Source organism: Leucoraja erinacea, chromosome 11, assembly GCF_028641065.1.
Source record: "Leucoraja erinacea ecotype New England chromosome 11, Leri_hhj_1, whole genome shotgun sequence".
NCBI lineage: Eukaryota > Metazoa > Chordata > Chondrichthyes > Rajiformes > Rajidae > Leucoraja > Leucoraja erinaceus.
In genome coordinates, this window is record NC_073387.1 from 23,254,982 (window position 1) to 23,277,460 (window position 22,479).

Genomic DNA, 22,479 nt, shown 5'->3' on the forward strand with positions numbered 1-22,479 from the left:
CCCACATCCACTCTCTCCAGGTCTTTCACTATTCAGTATGTTTCAATCAGGTCCCTCCCTTAAACTTGTTTCTACGTTTGACAGCAAATGGTACGTTGCAATCTGTTTTTAAAAAAATAGGACCCTGGGGCCAGTTTTGAATGCTTAATGGACAAGCCAGTTGGTTAAGTGTTTTTTTTAAAAAGTGCTTTAGCAGAAGTTGAGAGGTTGTGAGTGTTGTTGATCCGTGGCTGAACACAGCATGCAGTGTTAGCAGGCATCTTACTGCAATCCCCCGGTTCGCAACAATAGAACAGTTCTTCAAAAGTGCACAAAGCATTCCGAGGAGCCAGCGGTAAGGTGAAAGCCTCTCTACTCTATTCTGGGACGTTCAACGTTAAGCACAAAGATTGAGTGTAGCCACATGCAACTTAGGCTGAGGATCTCTCTAATACCTCGAAGGTAGGAAATATCCTGTCTCGAAGGAAGTGTGGAATTTGCATGGTATTCTCCATGGGTCCAAGCATGTCGAGCTCATTCATTCCACTGAAATGCTCTCTGTCTAATGGCTTTAGCTTTGAGAGTGATATTCGTCTCTCTCTCTCCCTCCCTCTCCCTCTCTCTCCCTCACTCCCTCTCGCTCCCTCTCCTCTCCCTCTCCCTCTCCCTCTCTCCCTCTCCCTCTCCCTCTCCCTCCCTCACTCACTGCCTCTCCCTCTCCCTCCCTCCCTCTCCCTCTCCCCTCCTTCTCCCCCTCCCTCTCCCCCTCCCCCCCCCCCCCTCTCCCCCCTCTCTCCCCTCCCTCTCCCCCTCCCCTCCCTCTCCCTCCCCTCTCCCTCTCCCCGTGTGGAGTCTCGCGTGTCCACGGCCCCTCGACGTCTCCACTCCCCTTCTCCCCCATCCGGCCCGGATCCTCCTCTCCCCATCCTCTCTCCCTCCCCCCCTCCCACCTTCCTCCCCTCTCCCCTCCTCTCTCCCTCCTCCCCTCTCCCCTCTCCCTCTCTACTCTCCCTCTCCTTTCTCACTCTCACCTCCCCTCCCCCCCTCCCCTCTCCTCTCTGTCTCTCTCTCTGTCTCACCGATTTAATTATTTCAGCTTACGATTTATTTGGTGATGCTGTGGGCTTCCTCTCTCTGTGCTGTGCCACACATTCTCTACAATGTTAGATGGTCTCTTGACAATTCCTTGCGTTATTTTACTTGTGCTATCTAGCCGTGTGCCTCCAGTACTCGACTGCCAGTGAATGAAAAAGCAGGGGGTCTTTTGAAATGTAAAATTGTCAGCATTCTGCTCCCCAGTGTGCGGCATGCCCGTCAAATATTTATCTGCGTGCAATCTGAGACTAATGTTTCAGCGAGAGCCAAGATACGTGTTTCAGCCCTGGTGTTTCTTGGGCAGGTTATGGTCAGAGGGAGGGTCCCCTGTGTTAGCTGATTCAATGTGGGGAGGGGAGGAGGGGGGGGGGGAGAGACCGCTTGAGCCGCTCTGATCTACTAGGGCGGCTGAAGACAGCTTCCTTAAAACCCCCTGCAGAAAAGAGGGAGTACAGAGAAGGGGTCGAATCCGGCCCAGTGCGCCCAGGAGCTGGACTGCCTGAAGGGCAGGAATAGGGGGCAATGTGTCACCTGCAACCACTGAAGCTATACCCATTCTCAAGGGGCCTCAGTGAGTAGCTTTAGTTGAAATCTCAGTGGCTTCAACAAGGGAGATTGTCAGTGGAGACCCACATGGCTTTGCACCAACATATGGCAGCTATTAAACACACTGCTCTGTGACAGCACACTGCTCACGTTTGCATCCTGTTTACTTTAGATTAGTTTGGTTTGGTTTGGTTTAGTGTAGTTTACTTTGATTTAGTTTAGTTTGGTTCAGTTTGGTTTAGTTTAGTTTAGTTTAGAACACAGAAACAAGTCGGTCAGCCCACCGAGTCCGCACCAACCATCGATCACCCCGTACACTAGCACTAGCCTACACACTTGGGATAATTTACAATTTTACCAAAGCCAATTAACCTACACATCTTTGGAGTGTGGGAGGAAACCGGAGAACCCGGGGAAAACCCACGCATCACCGGGAGAACGTACGGACAGCACTTGTGGTCAGGTGTTTGAACTCGGGTCTCTGGCCCTGTGAGGCAGCAACTCTACCCAGCCCCTGCACCACTGTTATGGAGCCAGTTGTGGGCCCCTTTTAACTGGGACGTTAAACTACCTTTCAGATAAAGGTTTTGATTTATATTGTTATACATGTACTGGCCTGCAATTTAGTTTATACCAAAGAAAGACCAAAGTGCAGGAGTAACTCAGCGGGTCAGGCAGCATATGTGGAGCAAAACGATCGTGACATTTCGGGTCGGGACAAAACATCACTCATCCTTCTTTTCCAGAGATGCTGCCTGAGTTATTCCAGCATTTTGTTTCTATGTTTGGTATAAAACAGCATCTGCAGTTCTTTGTTTCTGAAGAAGGGTATTAACCTGAAATGTTACCCATTCCTTCTCTCCAGAGATGCTGCCTGTTCCGCTGAGTTACTCCAGCATTTTGTGCCTATCATTGTTTCTACGGTTTAGTTTTGTTTATTATTGTCACATGTACCGAGGTACAATGAAAAGCTTCTTTGTTGCGTGCTGTCCAGTCAATGAAAATACTATACATGATTACAATCAAGCCGTTCATAGTGTGCAGATACAGGATGAAGGGTATAATGTTTAGTGCAACATAAAGTCCTGTAAAGATACTTCAACGGTCTCCACTGAGGTAGTTGGTAGGTCAGGAGCGCTCTATACTTGATGATGGGGTGGTTTTGTTGCCTTATAACAGCTGGTAAAAAACCGTCCCTGAATCTGGAGGTGTCCATCAGAGGATTTACGTATAAGGTGAGAGGGGAAAGATTTAATAGGAACTTGAGGGACAACGTTTTCACACAGAGGGTGGGTGGTTATATGGAATGAGCGGCCAAAGGAAGTCGTTGAGGCAGGTACTATAACAACATTTAAAAGACACTTGGACAGGTACACGGATAGGAAACATTTTGAGGGATTTGGGCCAAATGTAGGCAAGTGGGCCTAGTGTAGAAGGAGCAAGTTGTGCAGTAGTCTGGAATGGGCAAGTTGGGCTGAAGGATCTCTCTCTATGCTGTATGCCAATAGGTAAAGCAAAGGGGAAGATACAGAGTGCAGAATATAATTCTCAGCGTTGTAGCGCATCAGTTCCAGAGACAAAGTCCAATGTCCGCAATTGAGTAGAGGTGAATCAGACAGTATCCTAGCTTATGGAAGGACCGTTCAGCAGCCCGATAACAGAGGGGAAGAAACTGTTCCTGAGTCTGGTGGTGCGCACATTCAAGCTTCTGTACCTTCTGCCGGACAGGAACGGGGAGAAGAAGGAATGACCGGGGTGGGACAGGGACAAGTCTGTGATTATGTTGAAACAAAGGAAACAAGACTCTATGTATGACTCTATAAGAAACGTTAACTCCTCCATCTCGTTACATCTGTTACTTGTTTCCTCTGTTACCTTTAACCTTTACAATCTAATCTTTGTGGTGACATTAGAGATTGCATGGTTGACATTTGCTGTTCCGAGGTAGATAAGTTCCAATTCAGTGTTCACTGAATGGAAAGTGTGGAGGGAGTGTAGGAAGGAACTCCAGTTGCCGGTTTAAACCAAAGATAAACACTAAAAAAAGCTGGAGGAACTCAGCGGGTAAAGCAGCATCGCTAGAGAAAAGGAATAGGTGACGTTTCAACACCCTTCTTCAGACTGAGAGTCAGTGGAGAGGGAAACGAGAGATATAGATGGTACATAGGACAAGTGGATGAAAGTTATGCAAAAAGCAACATGATCGAGGAAAGGAGCCCACAATGGTCTATTGTTGGCTGTGGGGAAGGTGATAAAGTTATACAGACAGTGAAATTCAATAGGACGACAGTGAAAATAGTAGGGTGACTAGGGTGGACGCGGGACAGAGAGATAGAGAGAGGGGATGCGAGGGTTACGTTGGCTTTGAGAAATCCCCACTGTTTGTCCAAGCAGTGTGAACGGTTAATGTTGGATATGTAGATGAGCACAGGGGGTTTCTCTGCATTCTTGTTCAAAGCATCATTTCCTCTCCAGTTCCCGTTCAGGCTAATTCATTCCTTTATGCAATTCTCTCACTTTTAGCAGGGAACGCCAAATGTCATGGAACTGTGCACCATTGATGGAAGCTTTATCGTTTTAAAAAAAACCCTTTCATTATCTAGTAGGTTATAGTTTGAACCTTCCAGATAATGAAAGGTCTCGATAAAGTGGACATTTAGTTTCGTGCAGTTTAGTTGAGAGATACCGCGTGGAAACAGACCCACGTTGACCAGTGATCACTCCGTACACTAGCACTATCTTCCACAGTAGGATCAATTTGTAATTTTTACCAAAGCTAATAAACTTATAAACCTGTCTGCCTTTGGAGTATGGGAGGAAACTGGAGTACCCGGAGAAAACCCACACAGTCACAGGGAGAACGTACAAACTCCGTACAGACAGTACCTTTAACATGGAATTTGTAATTTTTTTTTTATGGCCAAAGTCATTATTTTTAAAACAAAGATTATAAACCTGTAGGGTGTCAAAGGTTTGGAGGAGTATGGGGTTAAGAGGGAAAACTGGAGTCGAATGGCACGGACGAAAACATGGCCTTATTCTACTCATATGTGAATGAATCAATGAATAAGTTTATTGGCCAAGTAATCACATACAAGGAATTTGCCTTGGTGCTCCGCCCGCAAGTGACAACATGACATACAGTGAAAGTTAGGAATGACCTTTAACATTAATGGAGACGATTGGATGGAATTAAACATGTTCTTTAGTCTATCTAGACTGTAAGTACAAACTTAGGCGAAGTCATCAGTATTGATGTGGATTTTTAAAACAAAGATTAATAAACGGGTCCTTTTCACTTGCATTAGTACTAGTGGGGTGTCAAAGCTGTTTATATAGAGAAGGCATGAGGGAATGGGCAATATCTAAGTTTGGGAAAAGTAGATCAGCTGTGAGGATGATCGAATGGCAGAGTAAATGATGGGCTAACATGGCCTTATTCTACTCCTATGTGAATGAATGAATGAATGAGTTTATTGGCCAAGTAATCACGAGACCTGGTTGTCATACACCAGTCATCGAAGTTTGCAGGTGGTGCTCCGAAAGCAAGTGACAACATAGACATTACAGTATGACAGTTACTGCAGTTGTACACATGAGACCACACATGGAAACATTAATAATCTGAGGAAAACATTCTTATTGATTAAACTGATTCCTGAATTCAAATATGAAGTGTCTGGATATCGGTTTGTCTATCTAGCACTGTAATGAGGGGGGTCTTAGAAACTCTAGTGTTTAGACAGCTAGATGCAGGAAATTGCTTGTTAAGACAGCACAGTGAGCTTAAGGATAAGGGGGAAATCCTTTAAAACCGGATGAGAGCCGCTCCCTTATCTCGGCACACAGAGGGTCCCGGGCCAGTTCGATCCTAAGATCTTGGATGTGGCCCTTGTGGCTAAGGGGATGTGGAGTATGGGATGTGATTGGATGATCAGCTGTGATCCATGAATGGGTTTCCTCCAGGGCCGAATGGCCTACTCCTGCACCTAATTTCTATGTTTCCTATTTAATGGTCTTAACTAGAGACATGTAGGTTTGTTAAGACAGCACAGCGAGCATTAGGGCCTACGGCTGTAAATTGCAATGAAACTTGGAGTCTATGTGGAGTTTGTGTATTCCGCTGCCGCCATGTGGGTTTCACTCACTCCGGTTTCCTTTAACACAGTTGTAGGTTTGTAGGTTAATTGAGCCTCTGTAAATTGCAATGAAACAGAACTATTTGGCCCACTGAAACCACACCGACCATCACTCACCCGTTTACACTAGTTCTAGGTTATCCCACTTTCCCATCCACTCCCCACACAGTTGCACCAACACACCTTTGGGATGTGGGAGAAAACCAGAGATCCTCTTCGAAACTCCAGCCTGCACAGGCCCAGAGTCATCAAAAGCTCATCATCATCCCCGGGATCGTTCTCGTACACCTCGTCGGAACCCTCTCCAATCCCAGCACATCCTTCCTGAGATATGGGGCCCACAACTCCTCACAATACTCCAGATGTGGCAGCACCAGCAGCTGATGAAGCTTGTTAACATCTGCAGTTCCTCGTGTCTTGGCCTCTCTCCTTATTGCACCGAGGGATTGGTTTGAACACTGTTATTAAACCTCAGGACCCAATCAGTTTGGTAGTGAATTAATTTCGCAATCCACCGGGGAGTTAAGATAAAGTCATTGCAATGCGGGAATAACATTCTGATGAGTCATGCAACGTTTGAAAGCTGGCTCGAGAGCTTTTATTTCCTTGAGAGAATTTACAGTAGAACAAATTAAAGGCTGGGCCTGTGCTTGCTGATAAAGTTCTCATCAATGTTGTCTCCATCTCCTGGCAAATAAATAATTGAACCAGCGCACCCTTGGAATATTCATACCCTTGATGCTTTACAGTTGTCTCTGATGGCCATGTTATATTGAAGGGATGGTTCAATGGTTCTTTATTGTCACGTATGCACAGCATTGTGTAATTCTTTTGTACAACCATAAAATGCACAATCGCCACAAATGTGACACTATTTAAAAAAAATAAAGATAAAACAGAAAACACAAACGGCACAGTTGGGGTGGCACGGTGGCGCAGCGGCAGAGTTGCAGCCTCATAGCGCTTGCAGCATCTGAGACCCGGGTTCAATCCCGACTTTGGGTGCTGCTTGTACAGAGTTTGTACATTCTCACCGTGACTACATGGGATTTCACTGAGAACTTCGGTTTCCTCCCACACTCCAAAGACATACAGGTTTGTAGGTGGATTGGCTTGGTACAAGTGTAAATAGTCCCTAGTGTGTGTAGGATAGTGTTAATGTGCGGGGATCGCTGGTTGGTATGGACTCGGTGGGCCGATGGGCCTGTTTTCGCGCTGTATCCTCAAACTAAATAAACAGTCCAAAGTGCTGGAGAAACTCAGCGGGTGCAGCAGCACCTATGGAGTGAAGGAGATAGGCAACGTTTGGGGCCAAAACCCTTCTTCAGACTCATAGGGGAAGTATTGGACTTCCACGTATTGGAAGTCCTGGAGTGCCCCTGATCTAGGTAACCCCGACCCGATGTCCCTCTCCTCTACCGACTGCCTCTGGTGGCGCCTCCTGCAGCCGACCTTGAAAGCGCTGGAGGCATTACTCCGATCTCTCTGCTGCTGGCCCACTCCTCACCTCCACCGTCGCCAGCGGTCCTTCCCCGTCATCACTCCGGTCTTCGTGGCTACAGGCTTCCCCTGCATGTGGCCGTTGGGTCTTCGGTAGTTCGAATTCTTCAATTTTAGGCAACCTACTACTAAACCCTCCCCCACATTCTTTTGAAGGGAACAGACTGGACTGTTGGCTCTCTCCCTGTGAGATTTTGTGAGATAAATTGGAGTTGCTTCTAATTGTTATTCCAATGTTCCGTGCTGGAATCAAAATGCTGTGGGATAAGATTCCGCGCATTGTACACTCCTACATTTACAGAAGTGGTTCTTCTGTTTATTGGTGCGTTGAACAGAACAGTACAGAACGTGAACAGGCATTTTGGCCCATATTATCTGCGCTAAACATGATGCTAAGCTAAACTAATCTCTGCCTGCACGGGATCCATATCCTCCATACCCACGTGCCTATCTAAACGCCTCTTAAACGCCACTTTCCTATCTGCCCCCACCACCCTCTGTGTGTAAACAAAATAAGTCCCACCCATTGCCTTTTGCTCAAGAATTGTTCCTTTTCTCAGCCCACAAACATTTTCTGCTCCACCTTCTTTCATGGTTCGCTTTAATCTTTTAGCACCATTTATGGCCAAGTTAAGACTATAACATTGTTTCTTAAATTTCGGACTTGATGGTGCAAAATGGGGCCTAAAATGTGGCGACGAGTGCGGACACAGTGTTTTCTGCTGCTTACACTCTTATATTAGTATGATTGTGCCTAAAGTATAGCAAGATTGTCACTGTACTGGTCTACTGGAGCAGCTCCTGATCCAGGTAAGCCCCCAGGGCCACCCTATGTCACCTTTACCGGCTTGGCCTGTGAATCAATGCCCGGCCATCTTTGTGTGTTGGGGTCGTCTCCTGCAGCCGACCTTGAAGGTGCTGGAGGCTTTGCCCCAGTTCACCCTCCCACCCCCCCTTGCTCCTCGCCTCCTATGTCTCCAGCAGCTCCCTCCCAGTACCGTGATCCACCGAGCCTTCCCGTGGGTTCCCACCCAACTCTTAAAGGATTCCAATGCCCACATCTGCATCGTAAAGCACAGTAAAGATTTTTTACTCTTTTGCAAAGTATTAAATCATGCCAATTACCTATAACCACAGATATCCCTCAGCAAAACTAATGATGTATGAAAACGCTGGAAGCTTTGCGCCAAATATTAATTGCAGAATAAATCATGAATTCATGATTTATGTTAATGGATTAATTAGCATTCTGGAGGGTTTTGGTTATTGCATTTTTATTTTGCCTTCACTCTGAGCGTGGAAGAACAAAATATATTTCAAGTAAGGTCACGAATGTATTCTTTCGCAAAAGACACGAGGTGCTGGAGTACGCAGCAGGTCAGGCAGCATCTATGGAGATTGACACAAAGTGCTGGAGTAACTCAGCGGGTCAGACAGATTTTCTGGAGAAGATGGATGGGTGACTTTTCAGATCGGGACCTGTCTGAAGAAAGGTCCCGACCCAAAATGTCAACCATCCTTTTGCTCCAGAGATCCTGCCTGACCCACTGAGTTGCTCCAGCACTTTGTGTCTATCTATGGTATAAACAAACATTTGCTGTTACACAAAAAAGCTGGAGAAACTCAGCGGGTGCAGCAGCATCTATGGAGCGAAGGAAATAGGCAACGTTTCGGGCCGAAACCCTTCTTCAGACTGAAGAAGGGTTTCGGCCCGTAACGTTGCCTGTTTCCTTCGCTCCATAGATGCTGCTGCACCCGCTGAGTTTCTCCAGCTTTTTTGTGTACCTTCGATTTTCCAGCATCTGCAGTTCCTTCTTAAACATTTGCTGTTCTTTGTTTCTACAGTTTCAGCATCTCTGGAGAACATGGATAAGTGACGTTTTGTGTTGAGACCTTTCTTCAGACTTGTGTACACGGTGAGTCTGAAGAAGGGTTCCAACCTGAAACATCACCTAGCCATGTTCTCCACAGATGCTGCTTAACCCGCTGAGTTACACCAGCACTTTGTGTCTTTTGCTCAATATCTGAGGTTTCGGTTTAGATTTATCATTGCTGAGGTACAGTGAAAAGCTTTGTTTTGCCTGTTCTCAAAGCAGATCAGATTAAACTATGTTCATCAGTTAGAGGAGAAGAATTAGGCCATTCGCCCATCAAGTGTACTCCGCCATTCAATCGTGGCTGATCTATCTTTCCCTCGCAACCCCTTTCTCCTGCCTTCTCCCCGTATCCCCTGACACACCTGAGGCTTATTCTGAGGCTGTTCCCTCTTGTCCCCAGACTCCCCCACTAGTGGAAACATCCTATCCACATACACTCTATCCAGACCTTTCACTATTCGGTAAGTTTTAATGAGGTACCCCTTCATCCTTCTAAACTCCACAGAGTACAGGCCTAGTGCCGTCAACGCTCATCATACGTTAACGCAATGATCCCTGCGATCATTCTCGTAAACCACCCCTGGACCCTCTCCAACGCCAGCACATCAGATATGGGGCCCAAAACTGTCACCAATACTCCAAATATGGTCTGACCAATGCCTGATAAAGCCTCACCATTACATTCCTGTTTTTATATTCCAGTCCTCTCGAAATAAATGCTAACATTGCATTTGCCTTCCCTACTACAGACTCAACTTGAAATTAACCGTATGAAAATTCTGCACCAGTCTTCCCAAGTCCCTTTGCATCTCCGATTTTTAAATATACTACACATTTAGAAATTAGACTATACCTTTATTCCTACTACCAATGTGCATGACTACACACTTTGTAATGCTGTATTCCATCTGCCACTTCTTTGTCTACTCTCCCAACCTGTCCAAGTCCTTCTGCAGAATCCCTGCATCCTCAACACTACTTGCCCCTCCACCTATTTTCATATCATCTGCAAACTGGGCCACAAAGCCTTCAATCCCCTCATCCAAATCATTGGTATACAATGTGAAGAGTAGCGGCCCTCGCACTGACTTCTGTGAAACACCGCTAGTCACTGGCAGCCGACCAGAAAAAGCCCCCTTTATTGCCACTTTTTGCCTTCTGCCATCCAGCCAGCCTGCTATCCATGCTACTATCTTCCCTCTAATACCATGGGCTCTCATCTTCTTTAGCAGCCACACGTGCAGCAACTTATCAAAGGCCTTCTGAAAATCTAGGTAAACAAGTCCAGTAAAATCCAATTAAAGATATTCCGAGGGTCTCCAATGAGGAAGATGTTGGTCAGGACTGCTCTCTAGTTGGTGATAGGACAGCTCAGTTGCCTGATAACAGCTCAAATTAATGATTTGCTTGACCCATTCAATGAATTAAATAGTTTAATGTAGTGGTTGAATGAATTGCCCACTGCAGTGCCCCGCGGTGCTGCAACTTAAGTGAAGTGCGTTGCTGGATCACCCACTGATTGTTGCCTCTGCTCATTGCAGGATGCTCTGGTGTTTGTCCGAGTGGTGATCGTTCTGGTTGATGGTCGGGCCGGCAACTCACCCACGTTCGCCCATGCTCGGCCACGCTCGCCCACCCATGGGCCGCCTCACGGACGGGCATGAGAACCAGTCGCCAACGCGCCGCCGATCCTGGGACGTCTGAGCACCTTTGCGCTCCCGGTTTTTATGGCCACCGATGGTTTGCGATGGTGACATGAAACCCAAGCAAGGTCAAGAGGGGAGATCGCCATTCCCGTCGGAAGATAAGCTGTCGGGCTGAAAACCCAAGGGAAGGGCGTTGCGTGCGTGGGTAAAGCATGAATTTGTTGAGCCGTTTCCACCGGGTCTTTCGACAGCTCACTCTGCAAGGAGTTCTCCTGCTTCTCTTTGCCTTCTGTATGGCCACGGTGTTTATCTCGGGCTACTTCCTGTACGTGGGCACCAGGCAGGAGACGGAGCCCTCCAGCGACCTCCAGGTCTCGGACTGTGACAATTCCAGGGTCACCCCTTCCAGGCTGCTCCCCACCAAAGCCTCCAAGCGGGTCGACTCTTCCCGCACGGACCCCGTGGTGCTGGTCTTCGTCGAGAGCATGTACACTCAACTGGGCCAGGAAATCGTGGCCATTCTGGAGTCCAGCCGCTTTAAGTACCACACTGAGATCGCCCCCGGAAAGGGGGACATGCCCACCTTGACAGATGGGGACAGGGGTCGCTTCATCCTTATTGTGTATGAAAACATATTAAAGTACGTGAATTTAGATGCTTGGAACAGAGAACTATTGGACAAGTATTGCATTGAGTACAGCGTTGGCATCATTGGCTTCTTCAAGGCCAACGAGAATAGTTTGCTGAGCGCCCAGCTCAAGGGTTTCCCACTCTATCTCCATTCCAACCTTGGCCTCAAAGACTGTAGCATCAACCCAAGGTCTCCACTGCTTTACATCACCAAAGCCAAGGAGATGGAGAAGGGCTTCCTCCCAGGTGATGACTGGACGGTCTTCCAGTCCAACCATTCGACCTATGAGCCGGTGTTGCTGGCCAAGACCAAGTCGGCGGAGAAGATCCCCCACATGGAGGTGGATGCTGCCCTCCATACCACGGCGGTCCAGGACCTGGGGCTCCACGACGGCATCCAGCGAGTCCTCTTCGGAAACAACATGAACTTCTGGCTCCACAAGCTGGTCTTCGTAGACGCCGTCTCCTTCCTGACGGGCAAGCGATTGTCCCTGTCCTTGGACAGGTACCTTCTGGTGGATATCGACGACATCTTCGTCGGGAAGGAAGGCACCAGGATGAAGGCGGAGGACGTGAAGGTGAGCATTGGTTTTGGTGGAGTAACAGCAGGTCACACACATCTCGGAAGAAAGGACACAAAGTGCTGGAGTAACTCAGCAGGTCAGATGGCATTTCTGGTGGGAATGGATGGGTGACGTTTTGGGACCCTTCATAAGTTCATAAGTTGTAGGAGCAGAATTAAACCATTCGGCCCATCAAGTCTACTCCACCATTCAATCATGACTGATCCCTGACATCCTTACTAATCAAGAATCTATTAATCTCTGCCTTAAAAATATCCATTCTTGGCCTCCACAGGCGTCTGTGGCAATGAATTCCACAGATTCACCACCCTCTGACTAAAGAAATTCCTCCGTATCTTTCTAACGGTACGTCCTTTTATTCTGAGGCCATGGCCTCTGGTCCTAGACTCTCCCACTAGTGGAAACATCCTTTCCGCATCCACTCTATCCAGGCCTTTCACTATTCGGTAAGTTACAATGAGGTCCTCCCATAGTCTGGATCTGAAGATGTAGAGCACAACCCAAAACATCACCTCTCCATGTCCTTCAGAGATGTTGCTTGTCCTGCTGAGTTACTCCATTACTTTGTGTCCCAACAAAATTCTAGCACCTGCAGTTCCTTGAGTCTTGTCGGTTTGAGGAGTGAATGAACAGGTCACCCCAGGTCCCTCTGTTTTCAAAAAAACAAATTCATACACAATGGGATGGAGGTGAATCAGACAGTACCGTGGCTTATGGAAGGACCGTTCAGAAGCCTGATAACAGAGGGGAAGAAGCTGTTCCTGAGTCTGGTGGTGCGTACTTGCAAGCTTCTGTACCTTCTGCCGAACAGGAGCAGGGAGAAGAAGGAATGACCGGGGTAGGACAGGGGCATGTCTTTGATTATGTCGACTGATTTTCTAAGGCAGCGTGAAGCTAAACGATTCTTTTTGTAATTTCTGAAAGAAAGAAATTAAAAAATCCTTAATAGCATGAAATATCAGTTCAGCCATAAGCTCAGAGAAATTCAGGGGAGGTTTGATTCCAGTTTGAGCCCAGAATGTTAGCCTCTACGCCCAGACATTTAGTCTTCAGGAAACAGCCTTTTGCTTGGTTGGAGGCTTGTTGCCAGCTGGTTTTCTGTGCTGTAATCTGCCAGAGGCTTGCAATCACACGTGGCCATAGCTCATGTCCCAGCAGAGGACATACTAGCTGCTGGAATGTGGGTGGAAAGATGGAGGCAGAGAGAGAGGGAGTGTGTATGTGTCTGAGTGTGAATGTAGCTATGTTTGTGTAAGTGCGTGAGCTTGCGAGAGTGAGTGTGAGTGAGAGTGCGTGAGTGAGAGAGCGTAATGAGTGAGAGTGCGTAAGTGAATGTGTGAGTGAGAGAAAGTGTGTGTGTGTGTGTGTGTGAGAGAACATGTGTGTGAGAATGAGTGAGTGTGTGTGAGAGTGAGTGAGAGTGAATGTAAGAGTTAGTGTGTGAGTTAGTGTGTGAAAGTGATTGTGAGTGTGAAAATGAGTGTGTGAGTGATTGTGCGAGTGTGAGACAGCATGAGAGTGTGAGTGTGGGAGTGAGAGTGAGTGATTGTGAATGAGTGTGTGAGTGAGAATGAGAACATTTACAATACAGAAAAATAGGCACAATGAATCCCAGATGCTGGTTTACAAATAAAAGACAAAAAGTTCTGGAATAACTCAGCGGGTCAGGCAGCACCTCTGGTGAACATTGATAGGTGACGTTTCGGGTCGGGTCCCAATCTTCAGATTAGGTCCACTGCTCTGCATCTTGAGACCCAGTCTGAAGAATGGTCCCGCCAATCAACGTCCTCCAGAGATCTTCCTGACCTGCTGAGTTACTCCAGCTCTTTGTCTCCGACAGAAGAGAAAGGGGGAAAGCTGCAAGAGAAGTGATGGTGAGGGTAGGTTTTGGTTTATGGACTTTGACAAAGGCAAGAGATGAAAAGACAAAAGGTATGAGATCACGAGAGAAGGATCGATGAGTGATATGTTAAGCCAGAGGAGGGAATATAGGTGGAAGGGGATGGGGGGTGGGGGGTTGCATCCAGAGAGGCAAAGGGAAGAGATGAGGAAAAAAAGGGTGTGGGGTATTGTTGGTTAGTTACCAAAAATTGGAAAATTTAATGTTCATCCCACTGGGTTGTAAACTACTCAACCGGAACAAGAGAAGAGGTGCTCTTCCTCCAGTTTACGTGTGGCCTCACTCTGGCAATGGAGGAGGCCCAGGACAGAAAGGTCAGTGTGGGAATGGGAAGGGGAGTTAAAATGGTGCCACCGGGAGATCGGGCGGGCCATTGCAGATTGAGCACGTGTTTGGTGAAACGGTAGCCGAGTCTATCCTTGGTCTTGCCGATATAGAGGAGGCCTCATCAGGAACACAGGGCGCAGTAGATGAGGCTAGAGGACGTGCGCGTGAACCACTGTCTCACTTGGAAGGACTGTCGTGGTCCCTGGATGGAGGGGAGGGAGGAGGTGTTTCATCTCCTATGGTTGCAGGGGAAAGTAGATGAGATGAGGGTGGGGTAGGTTGGAAGGGATGAGTGAACCTAGCAGTTGTGGAGGGAGCGGTCTCTGGGGAAGATGGAAAGTGGTGGGATGGGAAGGTGTGACTGGTGGTGGGATTGTGGCAAATCTGTCTTCCTCTGGTTTAAAACATCTCCAATGAACTGATAATGACTTGATTGATTGGAAGATACAGCATGGATACAGTTCTTCAGCTCACCGAGTCCATACTGGCCATTGATCACCTGTTCACACAAGTTCTATGTTATCTTACTTTCTCATCCACTCCTTAAACACAAGGGGCAATTTACAGAGGGCCGATTAACCTACGATGTCCGCATGTCTTTGGGATGTGGGAGGAAACCGGAGCCTCCAGAGGAAACGCACGGGGTCACAGGGAGAACGTAAAAACTCCACACAGACAGGCAGCACCTAGATCAAACCTGGGTCTCTGGTGCTGTGAGGCAGCGGCTCTTCTCGCTGTGCGCCACTGTGCCCCCTTTAGGGTAATTTTAGGGCCCTTCAGCCCAACCTTCCCATGCTGACCAAGGTGCCCCATCGACACCAGTCCCACCTGCCCACATTTGACCCATATCCCTCTAATACTTTCCTATCCATGTACCTACCTAGTCTGCAGTTGTGTTCTAAGACGGGAGCTGCTTTCATTATGGGGTGATTAAGTAGATGAAGGGTATAGCCTCACAACCTTTTTCGATGTTTACCCATTGATATTACTGTTATTCCACCAGTGGGAGAGTCTAGGACCAGAGGGCACAGCCTCAGAATAAAATAACTTACCTCAGAATAAAATAACTTACCTTTAGAAAGGAGATTCTTTGGTCAGAGGGAATTTATTTCATCAAAGGGTGGTGAATCTGTGGAATTCATTGCCACAGACGGTTGTGGAGGCCAAGTCATTGGGTATTTTTAAGATGGTGATTGACAGGGCCTTGATTACTAAGGGTGTCAGGGGTTATGAGGAGAAGGCAGGAGAATGGGGTTGAGAGGGAAAGATAGATCAGCCATGAGTGAATGGCGAAGTAGACTTCATGGGCCGAATGACCTAATTCTGCCCCTATAATGTATGAACATGAATTTAATGTGAGTTAATGACTCGTATTAACTGCATTCTTTACAGGCGTTGCTCGAAGCCCAGAATCAGTTCCGGGTTCATGTTCCCAACTTCACTTTCAACCTGGGATTCTCTGGAAAATTCTACTACACCGGTGGGTTTTGCTGTCAAGCTCCGTTAGTTGCTGCGGCCCTTGACTGTCTCTCACTGTCTAGCTCTAGTGTCATAGAGTCATAAGGCACGGAAACAGGCCGCTTGGCCCACATTGTCCATGCTGACCAAGATGCCCCATCCACACTAGTCCCATCTGTCTGTGTTTGGCCCATATCCCTCTACGGTGAATTCTCTAATTTTAAGCAACTTCTACCTTCACTCCCCTCCCTTACCACCGCCTCAAACCCTTCCTTGCCCCTTTCTCCACCCTAGTCGTTTAACCACTATTCTCCACTATTGTATCCCTCTTGAAATCATACTTCCCTAGCCAACAATGGGCCTCGCAGGGCACCACCCTGCTTGAGGTAATTGGCGGCCGGCTTTGATTTGTCCTGGTCTTTTCTCACCTCCAGTTCACCTGAACGGTCCTGACCCGCGACGTTACCCATCTTTTTTTTCCAGAGATGCTGCCAGATCGCTGAGTTACTCCAGCACATTGCACTATCCCGCTAAACCTTTCCTACTCATGTACCTGTCCAAATGTCTTTTAAATGTTGTTATAGTACTTGCCTCAACTACCTCCTCTGGCAGCTCATTCCATACACCCACCACTCAGTGTGAAAAAGTTGCTCTTGTAGTGGGTGAAATATCTTTTCCTCATCTCAGTCCTAAATGGCCTACCCCTTATTCTTAAACTGTGACCCATGGTTCTGGACTTCCCCCAACATTGGGAACATTTTTCCTGCATCTAGCCTGTCCAATCCTTTAAGAATTTTATATATTTCTAGATCCCCTCTCATCCTTCTAAATTCCAGTGAATGCAAGCCCAGTCGACCCATTCTTTCATCATATGACAGTCCCGCCATCCCGGGAATTAACTACGCTGCACTCCTCAATAGCCATAATGTCCTTCCTCAAATTAGGAGACCAAAATTGCACACAATACTCCCAAGTGCGGTCTCAGCAGGCCCCTGTACAACTGCAGTAGGACCTCCTTGCTCCTAAACTCAAATCCTCTCGCAATGAAAGCCAACATGCCATTAGCTTTCTTCACTGCCTGCTATACCTGCATGCTTACTTTCAGTGACTGATGTATAAGCACACCTAGGTCTCGTTATACCTTCCCTTTTCTTAATCTGACACCATTCAAATAATAATCTGCCTTCCTGTTCTTGCCACCAAAGTGGTTAACTTCATAATTATCATCATTATACTGCATCTGCCATGCATCTGCCCATTCACCCAACCTGTCCAAGTCACCCTGCAGCCTAATAGCATCCTCGTTGCAGCTCTGCCACCCAGCTTTGTGTCATCCGCAAACTTGGAGATGTGCTTGTAGAAAGGGGGAACTGCAGATGCTGGTTTAGAAAAACAAAAGACACAAAGTGCTGGAGTAACTCAGCAGGTCAGGCAGCATCTGTGGAGAACAAGGATTGGTGACATTTTGGGTTTTGACCCTTCTTCAGGCCCCACCTATCACTTACCAGGCATTATTCTTTCCCTCCTCTCTTCCAGTTGTCCCCTCCCCACCCACCTCCACCCGTCTGAAGAAAAGTCCTGACCCAAAACATCACCTATCCCTATTCTCCAGAGATTCTGTCTGACCCGCTGAGATACTCCAGCACTTGGTATCTTTGTTTGTAAACCAGCACCCTGCAGTTCCCTGTGTCATAGAGTCATACAGCATGGGCCCAGGCCCTTTGGCCCAACTCATCCATGCCACCCAAGATGCCCCATCTACGTTACTCCCACCTGCCTGGGCCATATCCCTCTAAACCGCTCCTGTGCGTGTGCCTGCCTAAATGTTTTTTACATGCAGTTAAATGTTGTTGAGCATTGAATAGTGTACGTCTAGCCAGGAATGTTGCTAATCGTGAGTTGCCCTCCTGTTCTCCAGGGACTGATGAGGAGGACAAAGGGGACAATCTGCTCCTGTCCAACATGAAGGAGTTTTGGTGGTTCCCCCACATGTGGAGCCACATGCAACCTCACCTCTTCCACAACCAGTCAGTCCTCGTCGAGCAAATGCTCCTCAACAAGCAGTTTGCAGTGGTGAGTACAAACGGCAAGGCCACCATCATAATCAAGGACCAGTCTCACCCTGTTCACTTCCTCTTCGTAGGATCATAGGATCATAAGTGACAGGAGTAAAATTAGACCCATCAAGTCTCCTCTGCCATTCAATCATGGCTGATCGATCTCTCCCTCCTGACCCCATTCTCCTGCCTTCTCCCCATAACCTCAGACACCCATACTAATCAAGAATCTATCTATCTATCTCTGCCTTAAATATATACACTGACTTTGCCTCCACAGCCTTCTGTGGTGAAGAATTCCACAGATTCACCACCCACTCTAACCTAAGAAATTCCTCCTCTTGACCGGCTGAGTTACTCCAGCACTTAGTGTATTTTGTTTTTGTTAACCAGCATCTGCAGTTCCTTGTTTCTACGGGTGATAGGTGGAGATAGAGGGGAGAATGGTATGATAGGCAGATGGTTGGACAAGGCCAGAGATGACAAGATAAAAAGAGATAAGGAGAAAAGAGATGCGAAATTTGAAGCCAGAGGAAGGAAGACACCAGGAAGTGCAGATGCTAGTTTACCAAAGAAAGCACAAAGTGCTGGAGTGTCTGCATAGCTCCAGATTCGGGGACAATAGACAATAGGTGTAGGAGTAGGCCATTCGGCCCTTCGAGCCAGCACCGCCATTCAATGTGATCATGGCTGATCATCCCCAATCAGTACCCCGTTCCTGCCTTCTCCCCATATCCCCTGACTCCGTTATCTGTAAGAGCTCTATCTAGTAAGTATCCAGAGAACCGGCCTCCACCACCCTCTGAGGCAGAGAATTCCACAGACACACAACTCTCTGTGTCTGGGACAGTTTCTTCCCAGCTGTTATCAAGCAACTGAACAGTCCTATCACTGTCCCAACTGGAGAGCGGTCCTGACCTCCTATCTACCTCATTGGAACCCCTTGGACTCTCTTTAATCGGACTTTACTAGACTTTAGCTTGCACTAAACGTTATTCCCTTTATTCGGGTGAGGTGGCCGATCTCAACCTCATGGGGACTTCCACAGCCGGCCGATCGGATAACACGGCAAGGCTCTGGAATCAAGGAGGCCGGAGAATCGGTGGTGGACCTGCACGATCGTATCTAAAAAGCAGCAGCCTGGTCGGTATTCCCTGCAGTGTTCGTTATTGCCCTTGCTGCTTGAATGCTGATAATAGATGCAGAATCCCCTCAAGTATTCACTCAGGCCCTCTGGCCTCTGGCCTACCTCTTCCCTTGTTCCCGTCACAGACTGTTTCCCTGAACTCTGAGGAGCTTCTTTCTAAAGCAGTGATGCTAAGATGGGGAGAGTGCGGTGTCGGGTAACTGTGGTTGTCATTGTGAAAGATTCTCTGAAAGAGCCCATTGTGGGAACAGTCACGTTGCACTGGCGAAGTATTTATAAACTATTGTGTGACACATACGTGCTATAGGGAGAGACCTTACTACTTGGGAAGGCTAGAACAGTACAGCACAGGTCACATAGTGCTGGAGTAGCATAGAAACATAGAAACATAGAAAATAGGTGCAGGAGTAGGCCATTCGGCCCTTCGAGCCTGCACCGCCTTTCAATATGATCATGGCTGATCATCCAACTCAGTATCCTGTACCTGCCTTCTCTCCATACCCCCTGATCCCTTTAGCCACAAGGGCCACATCTAACTCCCTCTTAAATATAGCCAATGAACTGGCCTCAACTACCTTCTGTGGCAGAGAATTCCAGAGATTCACCACTCTCTGTGTGAAAAATGTTTTCCTCATCTCGGTCCTAAAAGATTTCTCCCTTATCCTTAAACTGTGACCCCTTGTTCTGAACTTCCCCAAAATCGGGAACAATCTTCCTGCATCTAGCCTGTCCAACCCCTTAAGAATTTTGTAAGTTTCTATAAGATCCCCCCTCAATCTTCTAAATTCTAGCGAGTACAAACCGAGTCTATCCAGTCTTTCTTCATATGAAAGTCCTACCATCCCAGAAATCAGTCTGGTGAACCTTCTCTGTACTCCCTCTATGGCAAGAATGTCTTTCCTCAGGTTAGGAGACCAAAACTGTACGCAATACTCCAGGTGTGGTCTCAGCAGCACAGTGGCGCAGCGGTAGAGCTGCAGCCTTACAGCGCCAGAGACCTAGGGGATCGATCCTGACCTTGGGTGCTGTCTGTACAGAGTTTGTACGTTATCCCTGTGAACCCGTGATTTATCTCCAGGTGCTCCCGTTTCCTCCCACACTCCAAAGATGTGCAGTTTGTAGGTTAATTGGCTTCTGTAAATTCTTAATTGTTCCCAGTGTGCAGGTTAGTGCTAGTATACAGGGTGATCGATAGTCGCCGCAGACTCAGTGGGACGAAGGGCCTGTTTCCATGCTGTGTCTCTATAGTAAAGTCTAAAGGGTGAGGCAGCATCTCTGGAGAACATGGATAGGCAACATTTTGGGTCGGGACCATTCTTCAGCATAGGAATAGGCTCTTTGACCAACAATGTATTTGCCGAACATGATATCAAGTTGTTCTCTTCTGCCTGCTCATACATAGAACATAGAACATCGAACAGTACAGCATAGGAACAGGCCATTCTGCCCACAATTCTGTGCTGACCATGACCATAATCTCCCATGCCTGCGCATACATAGAATGTAGAAAAGTAGAGCAGAGGAACATGGCCTTTGGCCCACAGTCCACTGAACATAATGCCTTAATTAAACTAATCTCCTCTGCCTGCACGTGATCCACATCCCTCCATTCTCTGCTGATCCATGTGCATGTCTAAAAGCCTCTTAAAATACCACTATCGTATCTTCCAGGTACCCACTACCTTCTGCCACTAACGCCACAGATGCCTGTAGAGGCTAGTTCATTGGGTATTTTTAATGCAGAGATTGATGGGTTCTTGCTTAGTACGGGCATCAAAGGTTATAGGGAGAAGGCAGGAGAATGACAATAGACAATAGGTGCAGGAGTAGGCCATTCGCCCCTTCGAGCCAGCACCACCATTCAATGTGATCTTGGCTGATCATCCCCAATCAGTACCCCGTTCCTGCCTTCTCCCCATATCCCCTGACTCCACTATCTATAAGAGCCCTATCTAGCTCTGTCTTGAAAGTATCCAGAGAACCGGCCTCCACCGCCCTCTGAGACAGAGAATTCCACAGACTCACAACTCTCTGTGTGAAACAATCTCCGTGGCCTTATTCATAAACTGTGGACCCTGGTTCTGGACTCCCCCAACATTGGGAACATGTTTCCTGCCTCTAGCGTGTCCAAACCCTTAATAATCTTATATGTTTCAATAAGATCCCCTCTCATCATTCTAAATTCCAGAGTATACTAGCCCAGCCACTCCATTCTCTCAGCATTTGACAGTTCCGCCATCCCGGGAATTAACCTTGTGAACCTACGCTGCACTTCCTCAATAGCAAGAATGTCCTTCCTCAAATTTGGAGACCAAAACTGCACACAATACTCCAGGTGTGGTCTCACTAGTGCCCTGTACAACTGCAGAAGGACCTCTTTGCTCCTCTACTCAACTCCTCTTGTTATGAAGGCCAACATGCCATTAGCTTTCTTCACTGCGTGCTGTACTTGCATGCTTACTTTCATTGACTGATGAACAAGGACCCCCAGATCCCTTTGTACTTCCCCTTTTCCCAACTTGACACCATTTAGATAATAATCTGCCTTCCTGTTCTTGCTACCAAAATGGAGAACCTCATATTTATCCACATTAAACTGAGAGGAAAAGATAGATCAGCCATGATTGAATGGCGGAGTAGACTTGATGTACCAAATGGCTTAATTCTGCTCCTATAATTTATTAACGTATGAAACTAAACTAAGATTACAAATGGGCGCACGGTGGCGCAGAGGTAGGCTTACTTACTTACTGCCTATTATTCCTTCTGGCCTGTAGGGCAGCAACGAAGGTCCTCCATTCAGTAGTGTTGATTCCTTCAGTTGCTGTTTCCGTAACATATTTGTTTTACGAGACAGGGTTGTTAGCCCTGTGCTCAACCTCCTACCTGGAGGACCAGTCGATCGCTCTTCGTCTCGCCTCTACCCTTCGACCTGTCCAGCATGGGAGACCCTAACAGGAGACGAATCTCCCGCTGGCATTGCTCGAGGGGTCACTGAGACACACAAGCTCCCCGACCACGACAAGGTTGCAATCCAACGGGGAGGTAGAGGTAGAGTTGCTGCCACACTGCGCCAGATACACGGGTTTGAACCTGACTACGGGTGCTGCCTGTACGGAGTTTGTACGTTCTCCCCTTGACCTGCGTGGGTTTTCTCCGGGTGCTCCGGTTTCCTCCCACACCCCAAAGACGTACAGGTTTTTGGGCTAATTGGCTTGTTATAATTGTGAATTATTTCCCAGTGTGTGCAGGATAGTGTTAGTGTTAGTGTTAGTCGGGTTCGTGATTGACCGGTGTCTGTGCTTTGTGTCTAAGCTAAACTAAAATGACGGGCTCGCTCTTTGTCTCTTGCAGGAGCATGGAATCCCCACGGATATGGGCTATGCGGTAGCTCCCCACCATTCTGGAGTCTACCCTGTACACATGCAGCTGTATGAAGCCTGGAAGCTGGTCTGGGGCATGAAGGTGACAAGCACTGAGGAATACCCGCACCTGAAGCCGGCACGCTTCCGACGGGGGTTCAAGCACCACGGCATCATGGTAGGTCGGGTTCAGACCCACCCAACCGCGAGCCGCTCCGCCCTCTGTGACAGC

At 47.6% G+C, this 22,479-nt stretch overlaps 1 protein-coding gene across 7 annotated transcripts in view; it reads left to right on the top strand.

Moving 5' to 3' along the window:
• Positions 1–22,479, top strand: part of ndst1b (N-deacetylase/N-sulfotransferase (heparan glucosaminyl) 1b) — a 117,864-nt gene that overhangs the window by 70,712 nt on the left and 24,673 nt on the right. For 3 of the 7 annotated variants that reach the window (XM_055642823.1, XM_055642826.1, XM_055642830.1), the window contains 4 exons: positions 10,678–11,990; positions 15,616–15,703; positions 17,600–17,754; positions 22,240–22,425. In XM_055642823.1, coding sequence (XP_055498798.1) covers positions 10,995–11,990; positions 15,616–15,703; positions 17,600–17,754; positions 22,240–22,425 — 1,425 coding nt within the window. In that variant the 5' untranslated portion in view covers positions 10,678–10,994. Of the gene's footprint in view, positions 1–67; positions 91–175; positions 442–9,104; positions 9,176–10,677; positions 11,991–15,615; positions 15,704–17,599; positions 17,755–22,239; positions 22,426–22,479 lie in introns of those variants that run through there. The other 4 variants (XM_055642824.1, XM_055642829.1, XM_055642828.1 and 1 more) reach the window with 4 other exon arrangements.